The 23826-nt window shown below is 31.7% G+C and overlaps 1 protein-coding gene across 9 annotated transcripts in view; it reads right to left on the bottom strand.

Annotated features, from left to right (window-relative positions):
* Nucleotides 1-23826, bottom strand: part of LOC118188745 (uncharacterized) — a 320917-nt gene that overhangs the window by 42076 nt on the left and 255015 nt on the right. For all 9 annotated transcript variants that reach the window (XM_085821267.1, XM_085821270.1, XM_085821271.1 and 6 more), the window contains 5 exons: nt 21106-21402; nt 20881-21000; nt 13854-13962; nt 7792-7998; nt 5847-6004 (listed from right to left, as the gene is read on the bottom strand). In XM_085821267.1, the coding sequence (XP_085677393.1) occupies nt 5847-6004; nt 7792-7998; nt 13854-13962; nt 20881-21000; nt 21106-21402 (891 nt within the window). The remainder of the gene's footprint in view (nt 1-5846; nt 6005-7791; nt 7999-13853; nt 13963-20880; nt 21001-21105; nt 21403-23826) is intronic.

Below are 23826 nucleotides of genomic sequence, written 5' to 3'. Positions count from 1 at the left end.
ATTCCTTAGTCACAAACCTGAAAATTATTAAAGGCGACCCCCCCTAAAGGAAAGGTTTCTCCTTTTGCAATCCCAAATCAAAAAGCGGTGGAAGTGGAAATTAATTGTAACTATTTATTATAAAGCACTTATTTTATATATTAATTTGTTCCTGTATAATTCGCATTATGATAGAATGATCAGTAGACATATTTTCTAAGTATAAATCAAAGAAGTAACTAGGCAGGATTCTGGTACTTTGGAATGAACTTTGCAAGTTAAGAGAAATCGTGGTATATTATTTGCAGTTCGTAATTTTCATAATATGTCATTCCCTAGAGTTTAATTTTGTTCATGTATTGAATCTCTTACTAGCTTTTTCATTAAACGCAAGTCCAAAAATCAGTCCTAATATTCAATTTGAAATTGAATTTATTAATGTGAATTTTTCTTAGAATTTAATATAACATGTATTTCGTTGGTTCGCTATAAACGGGGTATCACTTTTCAAATTGTTGCCCCCAAATAATTTCACCCTGTATTATTTTTAAAGAAATTAAATAAGGAAGAATCTGCATGTTTGAATGTATAGTTCTCACAATGTAAAAAACGATGGTACTTGCAACCTGTGCAGTTGCACCAAGAGGCAAGGTAAGGGACAGAAACATTTTGGATTTAGAAGCCCGATTGACGTTACAAAATGGCAAAGTTAAAGGCGGATTGATTTTTTTGTCTCTGTTTTTTACACTAATAAGCTGGAGGGGGAAATCATTCGTAAGTATTAATTGCTAACTCCAGAATACGTGCTTTTCTTTCTTAAGGACACAAAATCATTGACGTAAGTTGAGCAGTTGTGGCATGAAAGGACTTTGCACCACCCCCATGTCGAAATGCCGTTCTAGTCCAGGAAATGCAAAGAATTTATGGCACCACATTTGGAAAGGAGAGATTTCCCGTTTGGCTTAGGGATCTTTGAATGAATTCAAAGTTTCGAAAAAAGGGGGGGGAGTTTTACGACAGGCTACGAATTTTACACAGATGCTCAAACATTAAGCGGCCAAATATTTCAGTTAATTTCCGGCGTAAATTTAATGAAATTTTTTTCATTAAATTTATTGAAATTCATTACTTTTTTCACTCATCGGGTAGGAAATGGAATAGTGAATATTTTTACTTGAAATAATGAGTAAATAAATATTTATCCAATTTTTCATATATCAAAATTTTCAAAATATTCTCACATTGCAGATAAAATGCAGGTTAGGAATTCTTTAAAATCCCTAATCGAGAATTAAATCTGAAAGCACAGAACTTGTTTGAGAATTTACTTGATTTGCTTTAGAAAAGAGAAGAGCTGTAGTGTTTCTTAACCTTAAATTACCCATCTACCAAAAATTCACACTTATCTGTAAAAGATAATTTTGAAGACATTAAATTTGTTTTGAAAGTAATATATTAATCTCTCTTCATATCAAAATCTTCGTTTGAAAAAAAATATAATAAATTACAATTTATTTTAACAACGTGAAACATTTAAGCGTCTAATTGAGTAAAACGCAATAATTTGTGTGTTATTTAAACGGCATTGAATTGAATTATTATATAATAATAAAGCACTCGAGGACTATTTGCCTAAGGGGAAGAACGCCTTCAAGGAGTACTTTCTAATCGTTATTTGAAATGAAATTTTACATTGCTTTTAATTTACTTTCCACAGCATTCAGTACGTGAAATCATCAATAATAGTATAATAATGATAATAAAAATGGCATCGCACAACTAAAAGTATATACTACTTCGTAAATTTCGATAAATTAATTACTGAAAATATTAAACATATCAATAGCAGCGTTGCCCTAATAGTTGCATTTTAACATCTGAAAGAACGTGAATTACATTGCTATTTTCACTACATAAACGAATGGAATATTTCAGAAAAGAATGCTGCCCCGTTATTGCAATATTTCAATAATTTTTGCAAATTAAAAAATTTAATTAACACGTTTTAATAGTAAAGATGCGATTTTCACTCATAAAATCCCTTTGTACATTATTCTCTTTCATTTCGGCATCACTGCATAACTTTTCTAAGACATAAATAGCTTCCGTTAATATATGTTCTCATACATTATATTTATTTTTTATATTTTTGTCATTAATAAATTAATGATTAAGATAAAAAATTTATACTGCTTAATTTAAAGCAATGTAAAAACTGGAAATCTGATGTCATTAATTTCTGACATAAATAAATAGCTTTCTAAGACGCAAATAAAACAGATAACAATAATAATAAATATTAATGCTTCTAAAATATAGCCGCTTTTCCTAACTGATTTTTGCTTTCTGATCCACCTGAGGTACAACAAATCTTATTTTCATTAAATGAAGTTTTACACATTTCTCTACGAAGTACGCAAAACTTGTTTTATACAATTTTATTTTTACTAATTATGAAGAAACGTTATACTGGTCTCCTAAACAAGTATTTATGTGTACTACTTTTAGAATCCATGCGACAGAGTATGAGTACTCATCTTCAAATATACGTTAGTGTCAATAAGCTTAACTCTAAATTATTAAACATTTCTGGGACCTTGAAACTTGGAAAAGAATCGTCATATTTTGCTATAGTGGGTATTTCAATTTAGATAAATCCTCATATCATAAGTATTTTGTGTTTAATTTTAAAATTTCTATTTCGTATTACACAATCATTTTCAAAGCTCTTTGGATACATATCAATAAAATTTGTTTCTAGCTGTTTATGATTTCATCGTAAACTTGTGAAGAATTTCCTAAAAATATTCAAATATCCATAATTTTTACTGTCAAAATATTTAACAAATATACATTAACTGAAATGCATTTATAGTACAGAGGAAATGTAGAAAGATATTGCAGGTGATGTATTATGTATCATTGGAATATGGCAATAATAGTACAATTTGACTGAAGGGAAAAAGAAAAAAACAGATGTTTCAGCGTTTTCAAAGGGAAATGGACAATGGACATCTTTACATTAAAGTCTTGGATGAAAGTTTTACTGTGACTCAACTTGGGAAGACACTGTAAATTTATAGTGGTGGCGGGGTCCCTTTCTTCGTTAAACAGCTGCATTGAAGGGTGATTTCAGGTCCCTTTCTTCTTTAAGCCACCGCATTGAAGTGTGAAACGCTACCCTCAAGTATACTTGTAAATTGGCTGATGACTCAGAACAGTAAACTGAACTTAAACTTGCTCTTAGTCTAATGCCATTTCTCTAGTCTATGGCGAGAACAAACAGAAGTTTTTCTTAAAAATTAAATTTTAAAGTGATCTCAAATATAATTCTTCATTATAAAGGTAAGTTATTGATTTGTAATATCTAAGTTAATCATAAACTAAATTCTTATAATTTAACATTAGTTAAAAATTCAATTCAGCTAAACTTTTAATTCATTTATCTGAAAAATCCAAAATTATCACCATTAACAATGCAAATGTCTACTAATATTAATTTAATTAAATATTTTTATGATAAATATGAAATATAAATATAATCTATGTTTCCATGCATTAAGAAACATCATAACAGGCCAAAATTAAAAACCAAATTTTTTAAACACATCCTGCGTTATAGTGCAGGATCGATCAACCAATCAATCGTCTCGACAATCAAAAATCAATCGACTTGAATGGAAGACATCAACATCTAAAAAAGCGTTTATATTAATATGCAAGATATGAGAAACAAGTTTTAAGACATTATGAAAGAAGCTGAGTTTATTGCAAATAAATGGGGCATAGAAACTAAATTTGGAAAATAAAAGAGAAATAAAGAACCTAAAACACTGTCATTGTTAACAAATATGAAAATTATTAATAATGTTTCAAAAATACAGAAAACATATAAAGAAGACTTGCACTGGAAGTACAACTTTTATTATTTATAAATACTTTCAGAACAGAAATCCAAAATTTGAAATCCGTTAAGGATTTAGCTAAATTAGCAATGGTAAAATATTATGACATGACAAACAGCTATTCGGGAGTGTGCAATTCACTTATATTGAATTTATTATTACCTGTAACCACAGCCACGAGTGAGAGGTCATTTTCAATACTGAAAATAATAAAACATATTTAAGTAACAGTATGACACAAGATCGGTTGTCAAACCTTTCACTATTGAGTGTTGAAGCTGAGATGGCTGAGAAAATGGACGTCCAAATATTGATAAATAATTTTGCGAAAATGAAGGTTAGGAGACGCAAATTTTAAAAGAAGGACTTTTTTTCTTTATAATGAATTTTGGCCACCGATGTTATTATTACACTTATTGAGGAAGGAAAAAATTAGAGAAGAAGAGCAGTATGGACTGAGGAAAATTAAAAGGAAACAGTAAAAAACTTTAGCTTTCATATTTTTTATGAAAATCATGCATTCATGTAGTTTAGTGTACCAAGAGGTTTCTTAAAAAGACGGAAAAAACTTTGCCAAACATATTTTCTACAAAAATTGGATGCTCAAATAGTTTTCTTTTTAAAGTTTATGATAAATATGTTTTATATGTAATAAATGTATCATTTACATTATAAAAGTTCTTATTTATTACTTGTATATTATTGCATAAATCATGTTCGTAAGCTGAGTAAATCACATAGTACTATACATTAATGTAATAGCTTTTCTGTACGTTTATAAATTATCTTGTCTGTCAGTTTATAATATAATTAATTATTTATAAGTTTGCTAACTTAAACAAAAAAACTTAGATAGGCGCAGATTTTATATAAAAATTTAAAACATTAGTATGTAACACTTCTTGGATTTTATATAAAAATCTCTGCAAATCTAGGCTTTCTTCCTTTTCTTAATGCTATATATCGACATGTTCCTTTTTTTATATAGACTTATTCATTTATTATCAGTATGCATCTTAGTGAAAGGAGAGAAAAATCTGTCTCTCGCACTCACACAAAAAGTCTTAAATAACTGAATTAAAATCATACCCAGACTAAAGCGAATTTTTATTGCACTAGTTGGTCAAGGGAAATTATTTTCCTTTTTATTCTTTCTTCATGCTATGTACCTTTCAACTGGTTCCCTAAGAACGTGCTTTTATTTTTTAACAATTAATCCAGATGTGATAAAAATCATCATGAAAACATTGCCTCCTGGAATACTTGATTTTTTTTTTTAAGCACATAAAATTTATTGGGAAAGAGGCCAAGGAAAATTTTTTGCATAGGGGCCCAAGAGTTCTAGTTACGCCACTGCCTACAGGAATACAAAGCAATATTAACTTTAAACTATCGAATAAGATGTTGTCATTTCTACTTCCCTGTATATTGAATCTCACCCACTCTTACTGGTGTCCTCTTCTAATACCTAGGCCTCAAATCATTTAATGTTGCTTGAAATTCTGTGTCATCTGCTACAGCTTGCAGGTTGGTGTCATCGTCTTCATCACTGTTCGGTCTTCCCAAGTGCAATGAACTTCAGAATCAACAAGAACACTAAATATCTCTTTTCTCAAAGGTCTTGGCTATATTTGCTTCATCAATCAGAGCCCAAATTCCAAAAGCAATAAATTGGTAAGATGAAAACAATCACTACATGAACAAAACCATTTTTAAATTTAGGCAAGCTTGCATTCTGACCTGCAGAACACCTTGAGGAAGGGGGGGAATTATATGATTTAAAGTTTTTCCCAACCCTGTGCTAATAAAAAGCTAGAGAAGGAATATACAAGGGGGAAAATACAAGAGTAAATATGGTAACTATGAAGTACACATGTTTAAAGCATTTTTTACCAAGTACCAGTATAGACAGAAATAACCTGAAATAAAGCAATTTGATCATTCATTTATAATCTCACCAACCTCTTGCTTTCTGATATACTCCTCCCGCTCTCTCAACTGTGCCTCTTCCAGTAGCCTCAAGTGCTGTTCTTCATTTATCATCCTTTCTTCTTCTATTCTTTTCCTCTCTTCTTTCAAACTTTGTATTCTATCTTTTTCTTGCGAGTCATGCCAGAAATCTTTAAGCAATATGAACATTACAAATTATAAAAATTAAAGTAACAATAATGTGTATATAAATAGGGACACAAGTTACTTTGTAATAGGGACCTTGAAACTTTAAAAATCAGGAGAATTTTCCCAGGAAGAAACAGAGAAAACCATGAGGTTTTCGCACTGCATAGCAACACCATTTCAAAGGAACTCCAAACTGATTTTAATTCACTTTATAATGTATGGCTCAGGTTATTAAACTATTTGTAATTCTGAAGTAAAAAATATTAAAATTTAATTATACATTGTAAATTCTATGTTTTTTGGCTAATTTGTTTCCCGAATAATAAAAGAAAAATTTTATTTAACAAAGTACTTTCAAATACACTGAAAATAATAACTAATGATTATTTATAATAATGTGTCACATACTAGAGTAAACAAAATTAAGTACAAATATTATCTTATTAAATATTTCTTAAATCTTCCTATAAAATCACTAATGCCTACAGTAAATTAAGACAACTCAGAACAAATGAAATTTAAGAAGAAAAATTTAATAAGACAAAAATCAATAAAATGGAATATGATAATATACAATTCAGATGGAATAAAATTAAATAACAGAAATTACACTGAAAATCATTAGATGTTGAGGAATGGAATTTGCCCAATTTAAGTTCCATTAATTTAATAAATTAAAAATTTTTAGAAAACATTTTTCTTAGTAAAATCTAAAAATTAAAGACTTAGAAAATCAGTGATCTCTCAAAAGACTGAAAGATATAGTGAAAAACCAGAAGAGCTTGGTATAGTTGAAAGTTCGTACCGAGAAACCACTATGGTTTGTACAGTTGAGGGTTTTTATATTTGTATGCAGATAAATAATAAAAAATATTAATGGTTTTACCTTTAAAACTTTTACTTAAGATATTTACGGTTGCAATGAAAAGATTCCATAAAATCTGTAAAGAATACCCTATGCCTTTCAAAGACCTCAAAAGAATGCAAAATCCAAATTTGGAAAACATTAATACTGAAATAAATAAAAAAGATAAAAAAATTTCATTCCCTAACAGATGAATCAAAAGTATAATCCAAACTCGTAAAATTCGTCAATTCCTCTTTACCAGAATAATGAAAATTTCCATCATAACGTCAGCTTTGAATAGAGCTTTGTCAGAGAACTCACTCAAGGAATTTGAATGAACCAAATAGCATTTTTCCATTTCCCAGTCACATACAAAGAACATCATATAGTGTCTCAAGATTGCTCATTGTTTTATTTATTTTTTTATTTTTTATTTTTATTTATTTATTTATTTTATTTTATCTTATTTTTTATTTATTTATTTATTTATTTATTTATTTTTTTTTTTTTTTGATTTGATTGGGTGTCACACCTGTTTTGCACAGTCTATATTTAGAACACAGAGGAAAAAGAAAAGAAAAACAATGCAGTGTCATTTTAATTTAGGGACAGAATGTGGATACTAACATGCTGAGCTTGAATAATTTTAAGGGTTATTTTTTTCATCCAAACTTTCATATATTCTGGAAAAAAATACATTTGATTGTAGTTATCCATATAGTTCATGATACCAGATTTTTATACCGTTGGGAGTATAAATTAACATTAAATGTGTAGGAGACTGGATGAGAAAAAAAAGTTCATTTGTTATAAGCCAAAATCAAATGGATATAGAAGAAAATTTCATTCCAAAGATAAAAGAAATCTGTTGCATTTTATGGTAAATATAACTGCAAAATATTAAAAATATATAAAGAAAGAAAAGATGGAAAAGTTTTTCACCTGTATTCTCATTTGCAATATGTTGTTGTCTTTCTTCCTTCTCTAATGTTTGAATAATTTCTTGCTCCTTTTGGATTATTTCGTTTTCTTCTAAAGTTAGGCGCTCTGCGGCAGCACTCTCCAATTTTCGCATGCTTTCTCTATCCAATTCCATTTCTGCTTTCAGAATGTCTTCCAGAGCAGGTGGTGGTGGAACAGAAGTTTCTTCTAAGGGAAGAAAAAAATTACATTTTATTTTCATAGAGGGAAATAAACATGTAATATGGAAATAACCTGTCATACAGTTCTAAATTTCAATCAAATTTATGAAATTTTTTGTTTTCATTTGTTTATGAATTTAACAAAGAAAAAAATAATACTGTCTACGTAAAAAAATCATTATTATTAAAATTAACTTTTTCAGATTACTTTGGACATAGAGAAGAGTCCTGATTATTCAACGTTCTGCGTAACTTTATGATCAGTTTTTTCTTTAAAAATAGTTAAATGATTTCTGTTGGTCAAGGGAAACATTATCTCTGAAATAATGTGGTGAACATTAGAGAAACTTGCTAACCCTAATAAAAATGAGAAATTTCACGAATAACTTAAGTTACAGATTTTGTTTCATAGAGTCATTTCACCATTTACAATATGTTTATGCTGTGTTTTCAAAAGATAAAATAACAAGCAACCCCTTTTGACTCTTTATTATTATTATTATTAGTTCATCTTAAAAAAAATGTCATTCTCAAATTTCCTTTCATGTTAAATAATAAAACTGATTTGGTTCAGCACCAAGAGTGCTCATGACATCCTCCTACCTTTTGATTTTAGACTAAAAAGACACAAAATTAAAAGTCGAATGAACAAAAAATATTACACTCTAAATTGGAAGATAAAAATAACCAAAATTTTGAAAAAATAACAAAATTCAAAGTTTGAAAGCCAGTTATTATAATGTGGTTTTATAACTCTCCTTCCACTTTTCTTTTCACAGTCTTAATTTTTAAATTTCTGATTTTTAATATCTTTATCAGAAGCAACCTGATCAGTGTTTCTAACAACAATAGAATTTTCATTATCTAATTCCAAGGCATATAAACATTGCACAGAATGTACAAGTTCTACACTTGTTGTTTTAAACTTTACAACTGTGGTGAAACTATCTTTCCCAGGGAACATATCAATAATCTTTCCTAAAGACCAGTCCAATTGCATTTTAGTGTCACTTCCAACTATAACAATATCACCCAACTTTATTTGTTTTGCCTCACTTCTCTTTGGTCACTGGATTAACTACCTCAAACAGTCTTCTTGAAACTGTCTTAAGTCATCTCATAATTTTTTGTTGATAATCATATCTTTTAGAGATCTTTATTTTGACCAAATTATCTAAGTCGGGAACTCCCACCAATTTGCGTCTCTTGAATAATCACTGAAGTTGTCAGTGGAGTTAAATTGTTCGGATTTTTGACAAATAATTCAGCAGTCAATAACTGATGATGGCTTTAATGCCACAATGTATGGTAAACATCTCTTCATAATACAATGGTAGCTTTTCCCAAAATTCTCCTAAAAATCCTCTTCACCATCTGAATTAATTGTTCACAAAACCCACCCCAAGCAGCTGCTGGGGAATCCTTGAGACATAAGCATCATTTACAATCTTATTCCCTTCAAGCGAACTCATAAAATTATCTGCTCCAACAAAACTGGCTCCATTGTCACTGTATATGGTTTAGAGCAATGGTTCTCAAACTTTTGACTAATGCGTACGATCTAAACAAAAATGGAAAAACTTTAGTACCACCACTACATTTTATAATGATTATTTCTCAGTTTCTCAATAGAAATATTAAAAAATTATATATATATATTTTGCCATTTGCACAATCTATTCGCTATTTGAATTAAATATGCACACATTAAAAACATATTATATTCAAAATTGGTTACCATTTTTATTATCAAAATTTAAGTTTAATTAATTTTAAAATTTAGTGTGAAATTTAGGTCTGTTTAAGAGAGATCAATTTCTTTACGTCTGGTCTTAATTTCACTTAGCTATAACTGTAAATTAGAATGAATTTTTAATTTTGTTCTGTATTTATTTTTTAAATACATAACATGGAAGAAAATCCTTGTTCAGACAAATAGATTGTGCAAAAAGGCAATAAAAATTTTATAGCTTTATTTGAAATGCCTTTAAAATCTTTCTTTTCGGTTCAGCCAAATGTTAACAAGCGTGTTATTTTTGAAATCTTCAGTTAGAGTTCGATCACAGAAAATTTCCATCAATTGTTCTTTTTTTTCAGGAGATTTTTGAATTTAATAGTAAAAAATACTTTGTTTCTTTGTTACCACTTATGTTTCTCTTCTGTACCAACGGTTGAGAATCCCTGGTCTAAGCGGCTATTGAGCTTGAACAAAGCTCAGATAGCAAAAATTTACGAGTGTTAGAGAAAAAACTCAATCAATATGTTGGGGTTTTAATTTTTGAATTTAACAGTTAAAAATACTTTGCTTCTTTGCATACCATCTATTTTTCTCTTGCGTACCACCAGTTGGCAACCCCTGGTTTAGAGCATCCTCATCTAGAAATGAACCTTCTAAATCCTAAAAGAAATTCATTGGTTAACGGATTCTGTATCAGTTCCAAATGGACAGCCTTCTATACTGCACGTGTGAATTAGCAATATCCATGCCTTCTTGCCATCTCTTAAACGAAGTGGTCCTGATAAATCCACTCCAGTCATTTCAGATACTAACACTTCCTGTACACAGTCTTCTAGGAGTGGGGCAGGAATAGATTTGATGTTTTCTGTTGTATATCTTTTACATCACTTTGATATCAATTTTTGAACAGTCTTTGTACACCATAACAACCAAAATTTTTGGCAAATATCTGCCAGAACAATTTGAAGTTTATTTTCTGCAGCATCCAGTTCTGGGACAGTTAAATGATTTTTGATCTTCTTGTTCAGATGCTGGCAATTTCCCACAAACATAGAATCCAAGCTCACAATTTTCACATATTTTGAGAGTTTATACAAATACCATTCTTACAGAGATTAGCAGAGTTGACTAATGAGGTTATTAATTTCCCTATTGAATTTAACCAATTTTATTTTTGGTGGATTAAATTTCTGTTTAATAAGTGGAGAAACTGTGTTAATGCTTCTCATTTCCAAGTCAGAAACTTCAGTCAAATAAGTGTCTACTCAACCCTTTGCATCAATCAATTTTGTGGTATACTATTGAAATGCAGCATACTTTCCATTATCTGAATTCTCCAACAGAAAACTACATATTACCTTATCTAATTCAGCCAAATTTGAATAAATTCCTTCCACGCTGGTGACAAGAGATTAATTTCCTTTTCCCGAGAATTATCAGTAATTACCTTTTCAATTAAAACATTATACAATCTAGTAAAATTATGCCCTTTGGGTGTTTGCTTCTTAACTGGTATAAAATTTTTTATTTTAAAGAATTCTTACTTCCATAAAAATACCTGTACCTTCCATCTAATGATCCTCCAGGTTACCATTTGTATGAGACCCTGTCTGCATTTCATTTCATTTGGTCCTTTATCCACTTATAATATGCTTACATTAAGTCTTCAAAAGTCAAAATAACAAGCAACCTTCTTTTTTATTACTATTCCATCAGGAAAATGATGTCATTCTCAAAATGAATAATCTCATTTCATGCTCAATAATAAAACTGATTTGGTTCAACACCAAGAGTGTTCATGATCTAGACTGCAAATCACGTTAGAAGGTCTAAGTTTGAAAATCAGAAGAAACTGCACCTCTATTAGCCAAAACGGGGTGGACTCTGATTTCAACAGTCAAGTAGTGCTGAAGTAAACATGCATTTTGAACTTTAATTATTTTTTAAAAAGTAACACCATTTCCAAGCTGAATAAACAGCACGCAATTTAAAAAATAATACAGCTCTAGACTGCAATAATTTTTAACATTGCCTACACAGTGCAGGCAGCATAAGTACATTCAGATTACTGTATTACTGTAATAACAGTACATATTTATGCATATGAACAGCTTGTTTATCAGTTCTGATGATAGATCTGTTATGGTATTCTAATTTTGCAATTTTTGTATCTTTCTGTTTATAACATTATTTCTTGAAACCCGTATAATGAATTTCGTGACAGGTTGTTCTTTTTGCAGCAGTACTGATCTATTCAGTAAAAAACAGTTGAAGAAAGCCAATTTTCACTGATTCAATAAATCTCATTTATACATACATATTCTTTAGGAAAGGCTACAAATTAAAAACTGAGAGATTGGCAATCTAGCTTGAGATGTGATGAAAATCTGGGAGAGTAGACAGTTATTCAGACATTATGCCAAAAAGTCAAATCACAGTGCGATTTTGTGATTATTCACTCCATCAGAACAAGTGCCTCAGTTACCGAATTGCTCTCTTGGCATGATGCACTGTTTTCTTGGGATAGGCAATCTGCCATGCTAAGCATAAATTTGAGAAAACATTCACATAAATTAACCCTTTCAAGATGGCATGCCTTTATTTAAGACATTCCAATTGGATGGATGGGAGTCGAAAGGAATACTCCCAGAAGACAGAGGTTCTGCATTGCTAAGCCTAAATTTAAGGGGAAAAAAAAATCGCACACACAGAAAATATGTAAAAGAAATTGCTTACTTTGAGAAATTATTTTTGGAAGCAATATTCAAATTATTCCGAAGTTTTAATTGACAAAATACATTAATAAACTTTAATTAAAAAATACAGGAAAGATTATTTACAAGGAGTAACAAAATGTTTCATGGCAAATAGAAGGCTGACACTACGTGAGCTCAGTTTCTGATAAAACGTCCATATGAGAATCATTCAAAATATCACTCCTTAACTCTTTAGAAAATAAATTATCACTCTCATCCATGTTAATAATTGGCTCATTTACCATGCGAGTATATATTTCTCCTGATATATAATGCTTTCTCCTTCCCTCTGATAAATAATGAAAGATAAATTGAAGTCAAAGCTTTCTGAAATAAATAGGAAAGCATGTGAAATATAAGCAATAAGAGCAATGCAAAGCATAACAGGACCCCACATAGTAACCCTAAAAGACCCTACATACACGAAATGATGAATACAAAGAATAAAAAGATGGTTCGAAGGGATATCAGAAAAAGGAATATTTATATCATGTGGCCACAGAGTTCTGTTTCTTTACATTAGGCTTTGTTGCTTCCCCACAACAGCTGACACCAATGTTATGCAGAATGTGATCAAACTGAAGGTCAAGATCCTGAAATTATATTCAGTTCAAAAGTAAAGGAGACAGCACCATCTAGTGGTCTCCAAAACATCTTTCAATGAGATGCCCGTCCTGAAAGGGTTAAATTTGTAGTCCAATTGTTAAAAATTTTGGCACACTGTGAGACGAATACACAGGTACTTGTCAGAAATGTTTTGAAAACTTTATCCTCACATTTTTCTTGCCATTAGAAAAAGTGTTTTGTTAAACGATACACAAAATATTTGCCTCAATATAAGCTAAACTCTAAGAGGAATGAATAAAACCTATAAAACAACAGGGCATAACCCCTTATCGTCAAAAATAAAACGGAAAGCATTATGAACAGAAGAATAGTAAACATCCCCATGTGTTTATATTTCCATTGCAGTAAAAGCCAGCTCTGCTCATTTATATTACTCAACCTAAGATTTCAGCTCTGCGTTTTTAACAAAATGCCAAAAATATAAAATACTGTAATGGAATGAAGGTCGACATTCTCCAGTCTTGATACAATCCACCATAACAGACAAAAAGCTATTTCTATTGGGAAAAAAAAAAAAAAAAAAAAAAGAAGAAGAAGAAGAAAAAGATACTAATTAAATGTTCTATTAAAAAATTTCCACACATGTACACCGAGCCGTTCATATATAATATGACACACCCAGCTCTGAGATGCAGTTGACAGCCTAGGTATATATGTGCATCTCAAATAGGTTAATACTAAAAGTAAAAGACAAGGAAAGACTATAATTCAAAGCAACACAAGGCAATTTTATTCACTTACCACAAGAAATGTTTTCATCAGCATTCTCAATTCCTAAAAAATTTGAACGCCTTTTATGGATCTCTTTCTTTATGCGCTTAGTAGAGTTCACTCTCTTCAGGGATGTTGGCTAAAATAAGAATAAAATCTCTACTAAACATTAAACAAAAATTACTCTATATCATTAAAAAATGTATTTCTTATGAATTGTCTATTTGCATTTGCTCTTTCACTTCTAGATAATTCTGCATGATATTTCAATAAAAGTTTTGTGAATGTTTTGTGTTATGTGTTTGATATTAAAATATGAGTAGGAAAATAAATCACAACAGATAATTTTAATCAATAATTTCACCTAAAGAAAGGTGAAAATTACATCAGTAGCACAATTTGTAATAATAATTTAACTGATACATGAAGTTTTAGAAGATAGAGAAGTACACTTTGTTTAACTTGGAAATTAAAACAAATGTGAAAAAATATTACCTCAGAGATGATGAAAATTTGATTTTATGCAATTGCATTTAATATCTCATTCAAAATAATATAACTTATATGTTTTATATGAAGACGTTTCCTAATTGAATATTTTGAAAATACTACTGAAGGGAGGGAGCATTTCTCAAACTGTGATCAAAGCCAAGCCTTCCGATCCTCCTAGATTTTCAAATATTATTGCATGAGTACAGTTTCATTAATCGATTAATTCATCAATCTATTAAAATTGGATGCACATAGCTCCAATAATAGGTTCAAAAAATTAATTTCATCAAAAGAAACACTTCAGAGAACTGGAACTTTCAACAAAAAATAGTCGTACAACTCTTCATAATACCAGGAAGTACAAGCAGTAGTTACACTTCAAACTACTAAGAACATTAAACACAATGCAATGCAAAGTGCATCTAAGGAGAGAGAGCTAACCTGGAGTTCACTTTGTTAAGTTATATAGTTATCACCTCAAGTTACATAGTTTTCACCCAGCTGCCAAGATATTTCTAGTACTTTCTACTCTTTGAAATTACTGGAAGGCAATATGAGGGTCGAATTATGGTTACAGCTAATATAGTGATCAATCACATTTATTCAATTCTGATATCTATTAGGGTGATACTAGAACCCATTTACTGAAAGTTAAATGGAGTTGCTCCTGTATTCTTACTTTTCTGGCACAGCTCGTCTCTTTAAAGATTTCATGTTACATTGCAAAAGAAATACAATAATTTTACTTATAATTTCACTAAAATTATCTACCTAAGTAAGTAGTGAGTAGTAACTACCTAAGTAAGTAGTGAGTAGTAACTACCTAAATGAGTACCTAAGTAACTACCTAGTGAGTAACTACCTAAGTGAGTAGGGAAGCTGGCAAACAAATGGAATTCCATGTTTTGCCCAGAAAGTCTGTATCAGGTGTGATGAATGAGATGGAGCATGGTCAAGATGAAAATGACAGTTTTATGCCATCCAAAGGTCTGGTTCTTTGCACCAAACTGCATCACAGAATCAGCAGAGAACTTCTTGATATTACTCTTTTGTTACTACTCTTTGTTTTAACTTATATTGTACATATATATAGGAAAAGGACGCAAAATCTTAATATAAATGCTTTTAAGACAAAAATAATCCACTTTAGCAGAAAATTTATATTGTAATTAATTTATATTAAGTACTAGAAAACGTTGAGATATGCAATAGAAAACGTTGAGAATAATTAAGAACAATTTTTAGAACTAAAACAAAAATGAAGATTGGACATTTGGCCTTGACTTCTTCATTTTTGCTTTAGCTCTAAAACTTGTTCTTAGTGGTTCTCACCTTTTTCTATTACATATTTGTAACACTTTGGAAAGTTACCATTTTAGCCTTTAGTGTAATTTAATTACCATATATATGTGTGTGTGTGTGTAATAATTCCATACATAACTTGCGGATTTGAAAACTATTGCATGCACTTTTATCTTAAGAGAATAGAGAAGAAAAGCTTTCAACGTGTCTGCTGATTCAAATACATAATTTTATTTTCATAATACAACAAGCCTCATTCATGAATGAAAGATGCACCCTACAATTTTAGAAGCTTGCATCTTCTCAGAAAAAACACAAAGCGGAAAGCAAACTGTGCATGGCTAGCAGCAAGGGGAAGCAGGAAAAAAATGCTGTGCATTAATAGCAGTGATATTTAAAACTTGATTTTTTTTTTTTTTTTTTTTTTTTGTTTAAATTCTAGATCTGAGATGGGATACAAGCTGTCACAATGCAGATGGATTATATAACCAAGCACGGACAAATTAATTTGGAATGACGCAGTCCAAAAAAAATTATTATCAGCAATTCAGAACAGAAAGGGGGATATGCAAATTAAAATGAGAAATTACAGGGCTATTGTTAATTTTAGTCGCATTTTTGAGTTACCAATTTTTTTTACCTTATACATACACAACCTCTAAAAAATCTAATGAGCTGTCGGGACCATTGATGTTTCTTTGAAAAATAAGTCCAGATAAACAGGGAGAAATGAGCAATTTATTGGGAAAATAGTCACAATAAATAGTACATGGCACAATAATGTCTAGAAATAACTTGAAGAATGCAGATATTCAGCAATTCCTTCTTAATACCCAAAATAAATTGTCAAGTTCCTGAGATCACTCTAAGAGTGAATCCTAACTTGTAATTCAGCTAATTAATAAGTCTAAGGAACTGTTTCACAAAAGCACTCCTACCTAGTGTTCCTAACTTGACCTAGTGACGAACTGTAGCACTCCGACCTGTGTTTACATTCTGTGACAGGAGCCAGTTGTAGAAGTTTTAAGAAATTTTTAATATAATTTTTGATTTCATAATTATTTTGTAGGAAAATGTCCTGCTGTGTCGCCTTTCGCCCATAGCCGTTCAACGCTTCTTCCATATGCAAAGCGTGAATTTTTCTTGGGGGACTTTTTGAAGCTTATCAAGCGATATGACAAATGTCTCAACGTACTTGTATGAGAATAATAAAATAAAGGTATGTCATATCTTTAATGTCTCATTCTATTTTTTGACTTTCATACACAACTCTGACCACAGTCGATAGGGGAAACTTATTTTTCAACTTACCTACGTATATGCTTCAGCATTTGTTATTAAGATTTTTAAATAAACACCTATTTTTTTTTAACATTTTTGTCAACATTCTTCACTCTTTTAAATATTGTCGATGCATTTTTTAATGATGACATATCTTACAATCAAGGATAAATCTACCGGTTTCAAAATACAGCACATGAAGTTTTATGCTATTGAAAAATATTAAGAAGTTTCATAACCATTTCAGTATCTTCTATTGAAGGGATACATTTAACTGGTGAAGTTCTTTTTAACATCACATAAAATGACTCAAATCAATTTCCCTCTATATAAACTATCTTTATATATCGAAATATCTGTTTTGTACAAGATGAAGATTTCTTTGAAAAAGAAAAACAAAGAAAAAAAGCCTCTTATTCACAATATGCAAATATTGCCCCCCAAAAAAACTGTAATACATTTAGTTCTGATTGTTTGCTTATTGAACTCTAAAGATTTCAATAAAATACCTCTAAGAAATGTGAAAATGAAATACATTTAAAGAATGTGATTTTTAATCATTGTTGCTGTATTTTCCTTTAAAAAAAAAAAACATACTCTCAGAATAAATTTGTGTGTCATAAAATACGAGGGTAAGTTGAAAAATAAGTTTCCCCTGTCGACTGTGGTCAGAGTTGTGTATGAAAGTCAAAAAATAGAACGAGACATTAAAGATATGACATACCTTTATTTTTCCACATAGGTACCAAGTACATTGAGACATTTGTCATATTGCTTGATAAGCTTCAAAAAGCCCTCCAGGAAAAAATCAGGGCTTTGCATATGGAAGAAGCGTTGAACGGCTTGTTTCACTTCAGTATTGCTTCCAAAGCGCCTTCCCCCGAGATTTTTCTTCAAAGCCGGAAACAGATGGAAGTCGCTTGGTGCGAGATCAGGACTGTATGGCGGATGGTGTAGGTGCTCCCAACCAAGAGTTGCAATATGGTTTTGCATTGCCGTCGCCAAATGTGGTCTGGCATTGTCATCCAACAGCAGAACGCCAGATGTGAGAAGGCCAGGCCGCTTTTTCCGAATCGCCTCTTTCAATTTCGACAGGGTGTCACAGTAGCGCGTAGCATTGATGGTTCCAACCACTAAAAAGTCCAGCAACAAAACTCCTTGGGCGTCCCAGAGAACTGTGAGGAGCACTTTACCTGCAGAGGGAGTTGTCTTGAACTTCTTTCGGACAAGTGATGATGGATGTTTCCACTCAATAGATGCGGCCTTCGATTCTGGCGTGAAATGGTGGACCCACGTTTCATCCCCCGTCACAATCCGAAACAGAAAGTCATTGCCATCTTCATGGTAATGCACGAGATGTTCCAGGCTGACCCCCATGCGTTGTTTCTTGTGTGTCGAGGTCAATTGTCGGGGCACCCATCGTGCTGACACTTTTCTGTATCAAAGAATGTCGTGGATGATGTTTTGAGCTCGCTCAAGTGAGATTCCAAGTTCTTCCGCTACTTCATCGATGGTGATACGCCGGTTCGCTCTAATCATGTCATCCACCTTCCTAACATTTGCATCTGTAGTGGCCGTGCGCGTCCGTCCCAGCTCTCGCTATGTCCTCCACTTGCTGACGTCCATCACTGAATGTGCGACACCATCTCCGCATCATTTGCTTCGACATCACACCTGGCCCATAGACTTCCACGAGGCGGTTATGAATTTCTGTTCCTGATACTCCACGTGCCCATTCATAGCGGATAACCGCTCTCACTTTCTCCTTTGACCACGAATTCAAAACGCACCTTCTCTCCATACCTACCGGGGTTCAAACGAGAGGCTGGTCTCCGCTTTGCGCAGGCACTGCAACAGCGCCATCTCCTTGATTTGCAGCGACCTCTACCCAATGGTGTATCGGTGACGCGTTTTCCTGCTGTGTCGCCTTTCGCCCATAGCCGTTCAACGCTTCTTCCATATGCAAAGCGTGAATTTTTCTTGGGGGACTTTTTGAAGCTTATCAAGCGATATGACAAATGTCTCAACGTACTTGTATGAGAATAATAAAATAAAGGTATGTCATATCTTTAATGTCTCATTCTATTTTTTGACTTTCATACACAACTCTGACCACAGTCGATAGGGGAAACTTATTTTTCAACTTACCTATGTATATGCTTCCGCATTTGTTATTAAGATTTTTAAATAAACACCTATCTTTATTTTTAACATTTTTGTCAACATTCTTCACTCTTTTAAATATTGTCGATGCATTTTTTAATGATGACATATCTTACGATCAAGGATAAATCTACCGGTTTCAAAATACAGCACATGAAGTTTTTTATGCTATTTTGGAGATTCAGATATGGTTGTTGAATTGCTAAATTTCAGCCCATGAAGCATATGAAAATATAGAAAAAAACATCATTTATCATGATCAACAAATCGGTTAATGTTATCAAAATATTATAGAACAAACTTTTTAAAATTAAAATCAAATCACCAAATAAGGTCAAAATAGATTATAAACTGCGAAGGGACAGAGAAATGTTTACAAGTAAGGTATTAAGTTGCTGAACATCTATTTTTGATTTTAATCAACCATCATTTAAAATTAATTAAAAAAGTGACCTTATTTGGGACATTTTGAATCAATATCGGCTTTGAGAGGAGGAAAAAAATTCTGCATACCCCCCTTTCATTGCGCCTTGAAAAAGAAAAAAAAATCTATGAAAATGTCTAGTACAATTTGCATTTTTTGGGGCCTAGTTTTAATTTTATGGTGGCACGTTCTCTTTCAACAAGGGATGCTCTCCAAAATTAGGAGCTTAACATCACTCATATAATTTCAAGAAACATTTATGCACTAGTGCATAAATAAATTTTTGCCTTTTCTTATTAGAAATACTGTAAAAGTACCCATTTATATGTTTCTAACTATATTGGTTAAATCAAACTGCTGTTTTGAAAGGCATACTTTTCCTCATTGTTTGATGTTATCAAAATAGTCGTGGATGCACGTGATTGGATTAAGAAATGCCTGGAAACTGCCTAAAAATAACTACAAAAACTTGAATTTCTTCACTAAAGGTCATTTACAGATGCTTCTTTTTCTAAAGATAAAAACATTTATGTTAATGTTAAAAGTTATTTTTCCCCCTTAAATTTACAAATGTTTTGTTAACAATAAAATGGAAGAAAAAAAAAAGAGAGATGATGGGATAACTCATTAATTAGATGGTCTTTTGAGTAACACTGTAGGATTCCACAGAGTGAAATAAACTAAATCAACACTGACAATAAAAGCAGGATGATGTTGCCAGAAGCTACAACTCTAAACATTCAAACCCTCAGCTTAAATACACAACTAATTTGCATTCTAGTCAGCACTGAAGAAACATTACAATGAATTAGACGGTTAATTAACCAATTAGCTTACAGCTCTCTTGATTTGAGCAGGATTGTCAAGTTGGTTCGCTATTACAGTTAACGTGAAAAATCGCAGATGAAGATTTTTCCCCGTACTACAAATCCCGCTTAAAATTGTTTTAGTGTTCATTAATTACAACAGATGGCTCTACAGGATTCATTTCATTGTAGAGAATTTGCATTAAAACTTTGAATCTATTCATTAGAACATTCCAGTGATCCTAGCATGGCTTGTATTATTCTAGCAGAAAGGCACTTTGCCAGCCATATACCACCAAATCCTATAAAAAAGGAAACCAGAAGCCAGTGTGCTGAATATTGCTCCAAGAATGGGGTGAGAGGAAGAAAATACATAAAGAAACTCGCACAACAAAGATAATGCTATTATTATATAAAATTTGAAATCACAAAAACCAATTAAAATTCTTGTATTATTTAAAAACTGTTGTTAAAGATGTAAATAATAATTAATGTAGATACAGACAATGTAAAAAAAATCATTCCATATTTCAGAACTGAAATTATGAAATCAGAGCTGTATGGAGGAACCCTTGTACTTGCATCTTACCTTTTGGGGTTCATTTGAACCACTTGGTGGTGGAGGTGGTTTTTCTTTGGGAGGTTCAGCTAGGCGAAGTGGAGCCATTAAAATATTTTCTGGCGAGTTGACAGAATTTTTCAGTTGTATCTAAAATTCAGAAGAATAATCTTGTACATAACATATTATCAAATTCCACAGTTATTTTTATTTCATCAAACTTCAAATATAGCTACAAAAATAAAAATAAATTACCTCAGCAGCCATCTCTTTCGCTCTTTCTTCCTCTTCTAACTGCTCAAGAATTAATTTTTCCATTTCTTCAGCAACTTTTTCTACAGGAGGAACATCATCTTTCAGAAAAACACATGCACCTTTCTCATGGCTCTTTTGATCGTGGGCAAGATCTTTTTTGTTTTCTTTAACAGGCTGAGACTGATATATAATACTTAAAGAATCCTCTTTAACTTGATTAATACTTGATTCTTTCTGATTTGCAAATGTATTTACATCTGTATTAACATTTTTAGTACTGGTATCATTTTTCATACTCTGTAAAAAATAAATAAAAATGTTATTTCATACAAAGAAAAATATATTTCATACACAGGTTTTTATCATTGCAGAGCATGCAAAGATTTGCATTTTCCAACAGATGCTTTCACAGACTTTCTAAAAATGGTTCATATTCATCATATACATCTGAAAAATGATTAATCATGCTATCCACACAGAAAATCACAAATTACTCATGCAAATAAGCTTCTTTCATCAAGAATTGGAGAAGAGAAAAAACCAGCAGCAATCAAAACTTTAAAAAACTTCTGCTATTGGAATGACAAAATTCACTGATTAAATCAACTAGGAAATCAAAATTTATTTATTGGATCTATTACTATATTTTAGAATTATATTTAAAAGTTAGAATGATTAGATTAGGCTATGTTAAATTACTTATTAGAAGAAAGCCCTTCAAGGTTACCTTGAATGCCAATGAAACCAATGAAATGCATTTCCAAATATATTGATGCAATTTATTTAATAATAGATTTAAACACTGTTAGTTGATACCTATTTTAAAAAGGATTGAAACCTTCCTTTAAATGGGAGGAAATTTATTTTACAACTGATAAAATGATTTCCAATTAATCTAAAAATTTCATTTTGCATTAAAAAAATTACCGTAATTTCGCGCGTATAGTCCGCGGACTATCTGTGTTTAAAATGCGAATTTTTGAAGCTGCGGACTATCCACCAGTGCGGATAATACGCTGGTTGTTCACGGTTAAAATCGTTGAAATTTAAAAAACACGCTGTCGTGAACTGCCGATGATCAAATATAAAAAAAGCGCGAGATTCCAAGAAAACATTCGTATGTATCGTATCGATAGTAAACCATAGAACATAGTGCAGAACGAATGAGTAGTAGCAAGTAGAGCTCCTAAAATCCAGGCTGGCACATCAAGCGATGCCAGGATATGAGCTAAAGAAAGTCTTGTATGAGCACTCACTTAGCGCAACCAGAGTCTTGTATCCCAGTATCCTTCGCACTGCTTTAGCGCAACTGCCGGGAGGGGGAAAAGTAATTGATGCGTCAGCTCGGTTTTTAGGAGCTATAGTAGCAAGTACCTGGAGTACAAAAAAAAAAAAAAAAAGCGTGATTCGTTTACTCGGTGGTTTGGCAACACCGAGTGAGTGGGGTCGAAGGTCAAATTTCATTACCACTTATGACGAGTATAGCACGTTGCACAGTATCTTGTCTTTCATCTTCGATAACGTTGATGAAACATCGCCGGGAAAAAGATGGAAATAGAGAAGCGGGCCGTTATTGGTTTAATCCCAGTATTCGGTGCACACGGGATTTGGCTACTTTTGGCGACTTTATGATTAGCAGTAAAAACGGGACATATACGATGAGTAGTTAACGGGTCATTTAAAAAAATATATATAGTTTAACATAGTATATACTACATATATAGTATATATACTATGTATATACACACATAGTATATAGTGCATAGTATATATATAGACATTCTTTGGATCATTTTTAGTGTTGGCGATAATTTTCAAAGTCGCGCCAAGGCTGCACCATATACTAGGATTTTACCCCGTTATTTTGAAGTGGACGAGAAAGCGGTGAGAAATTGGCGCAAACAAAGGATGTGTTTAAAAAGCATGGGAATATTGTCGTATTAGAAAAACGTAATTTCGGACGTATAGTCCGCGGACTATCTGACGATTTTTGAAATTTTTTTTATATAAAATCTTGCGTGCGGACTATACGTGCGAAATTACGGTATTTTAAAATGCTAAATATTTCAGATTAATTGCACAATAAGTGTACATAGTAACCCTTTTCAGTTTACTGCATTGTTGCATTCAACAACCCCCTTGTAAAGAATTTGAATGGGACTGTGGAGTTTGCTGGCTGATAGAAAAGAAATTGTTGAGTTTCTTCAGAAATATGACCCTACAGTTAGAGAATGCAATAACTTATATTCCATGAAGCTGCATTTCATAAATGATTGAATTTCACAGATAAAAATTTGTGCAATTGTATTTTTTTAAATGAAAATAGGTCACTATATACATGGAAAGAACAAAAGCATGCACAAAGGCTTTCCCCAATATTTAAGGAAAATTAGATTACTCTGCAGATGATAAGTGGTGCCAAGTTGTCTGCGATGCCAAATTTCTTCAACTCCCTTATGTTTTCTGAAGCTAAAACAGATCGCTCTACTCATGGGGGGAGGAGGGATAAAAAAATTAAAAAGGGAAAAAAAGTTTTATTATGAATGTTTTTTTGTGTTTTTAATTTTTGTCAATTGGTTCGTATTTTATTTTATGCAATTCTTAGTGTGTTACCAGTATTGAAAATGGCTGTTGTCCTTTATGTTTTAACTTGTCAAAAAATAGCCAGAATCAGGTGGTGACTCTTTTCAGGGTTGGGTGGAAGTACCAAAATCTTACTTC

The sequence above is a fragment of the Stegodyphus dumicola genome, chromosome 7, assembly GCF_044657685.1.
Source record: "Stegodyphus dumicola isolate Sdum_Otavi_A_Nest chromosome 7, ASM4465768v1".
NCBI lineage: Eukaryota > Metazoa > Arthropoda > Arachnida > Araneae > Eresidae > Stegodyphus > Stegodyphus dumicola.
Note: the sequence above shows the minus strand (reverse complement) of the source record. Positions and strands in the feature narration are given on the sequence as shown.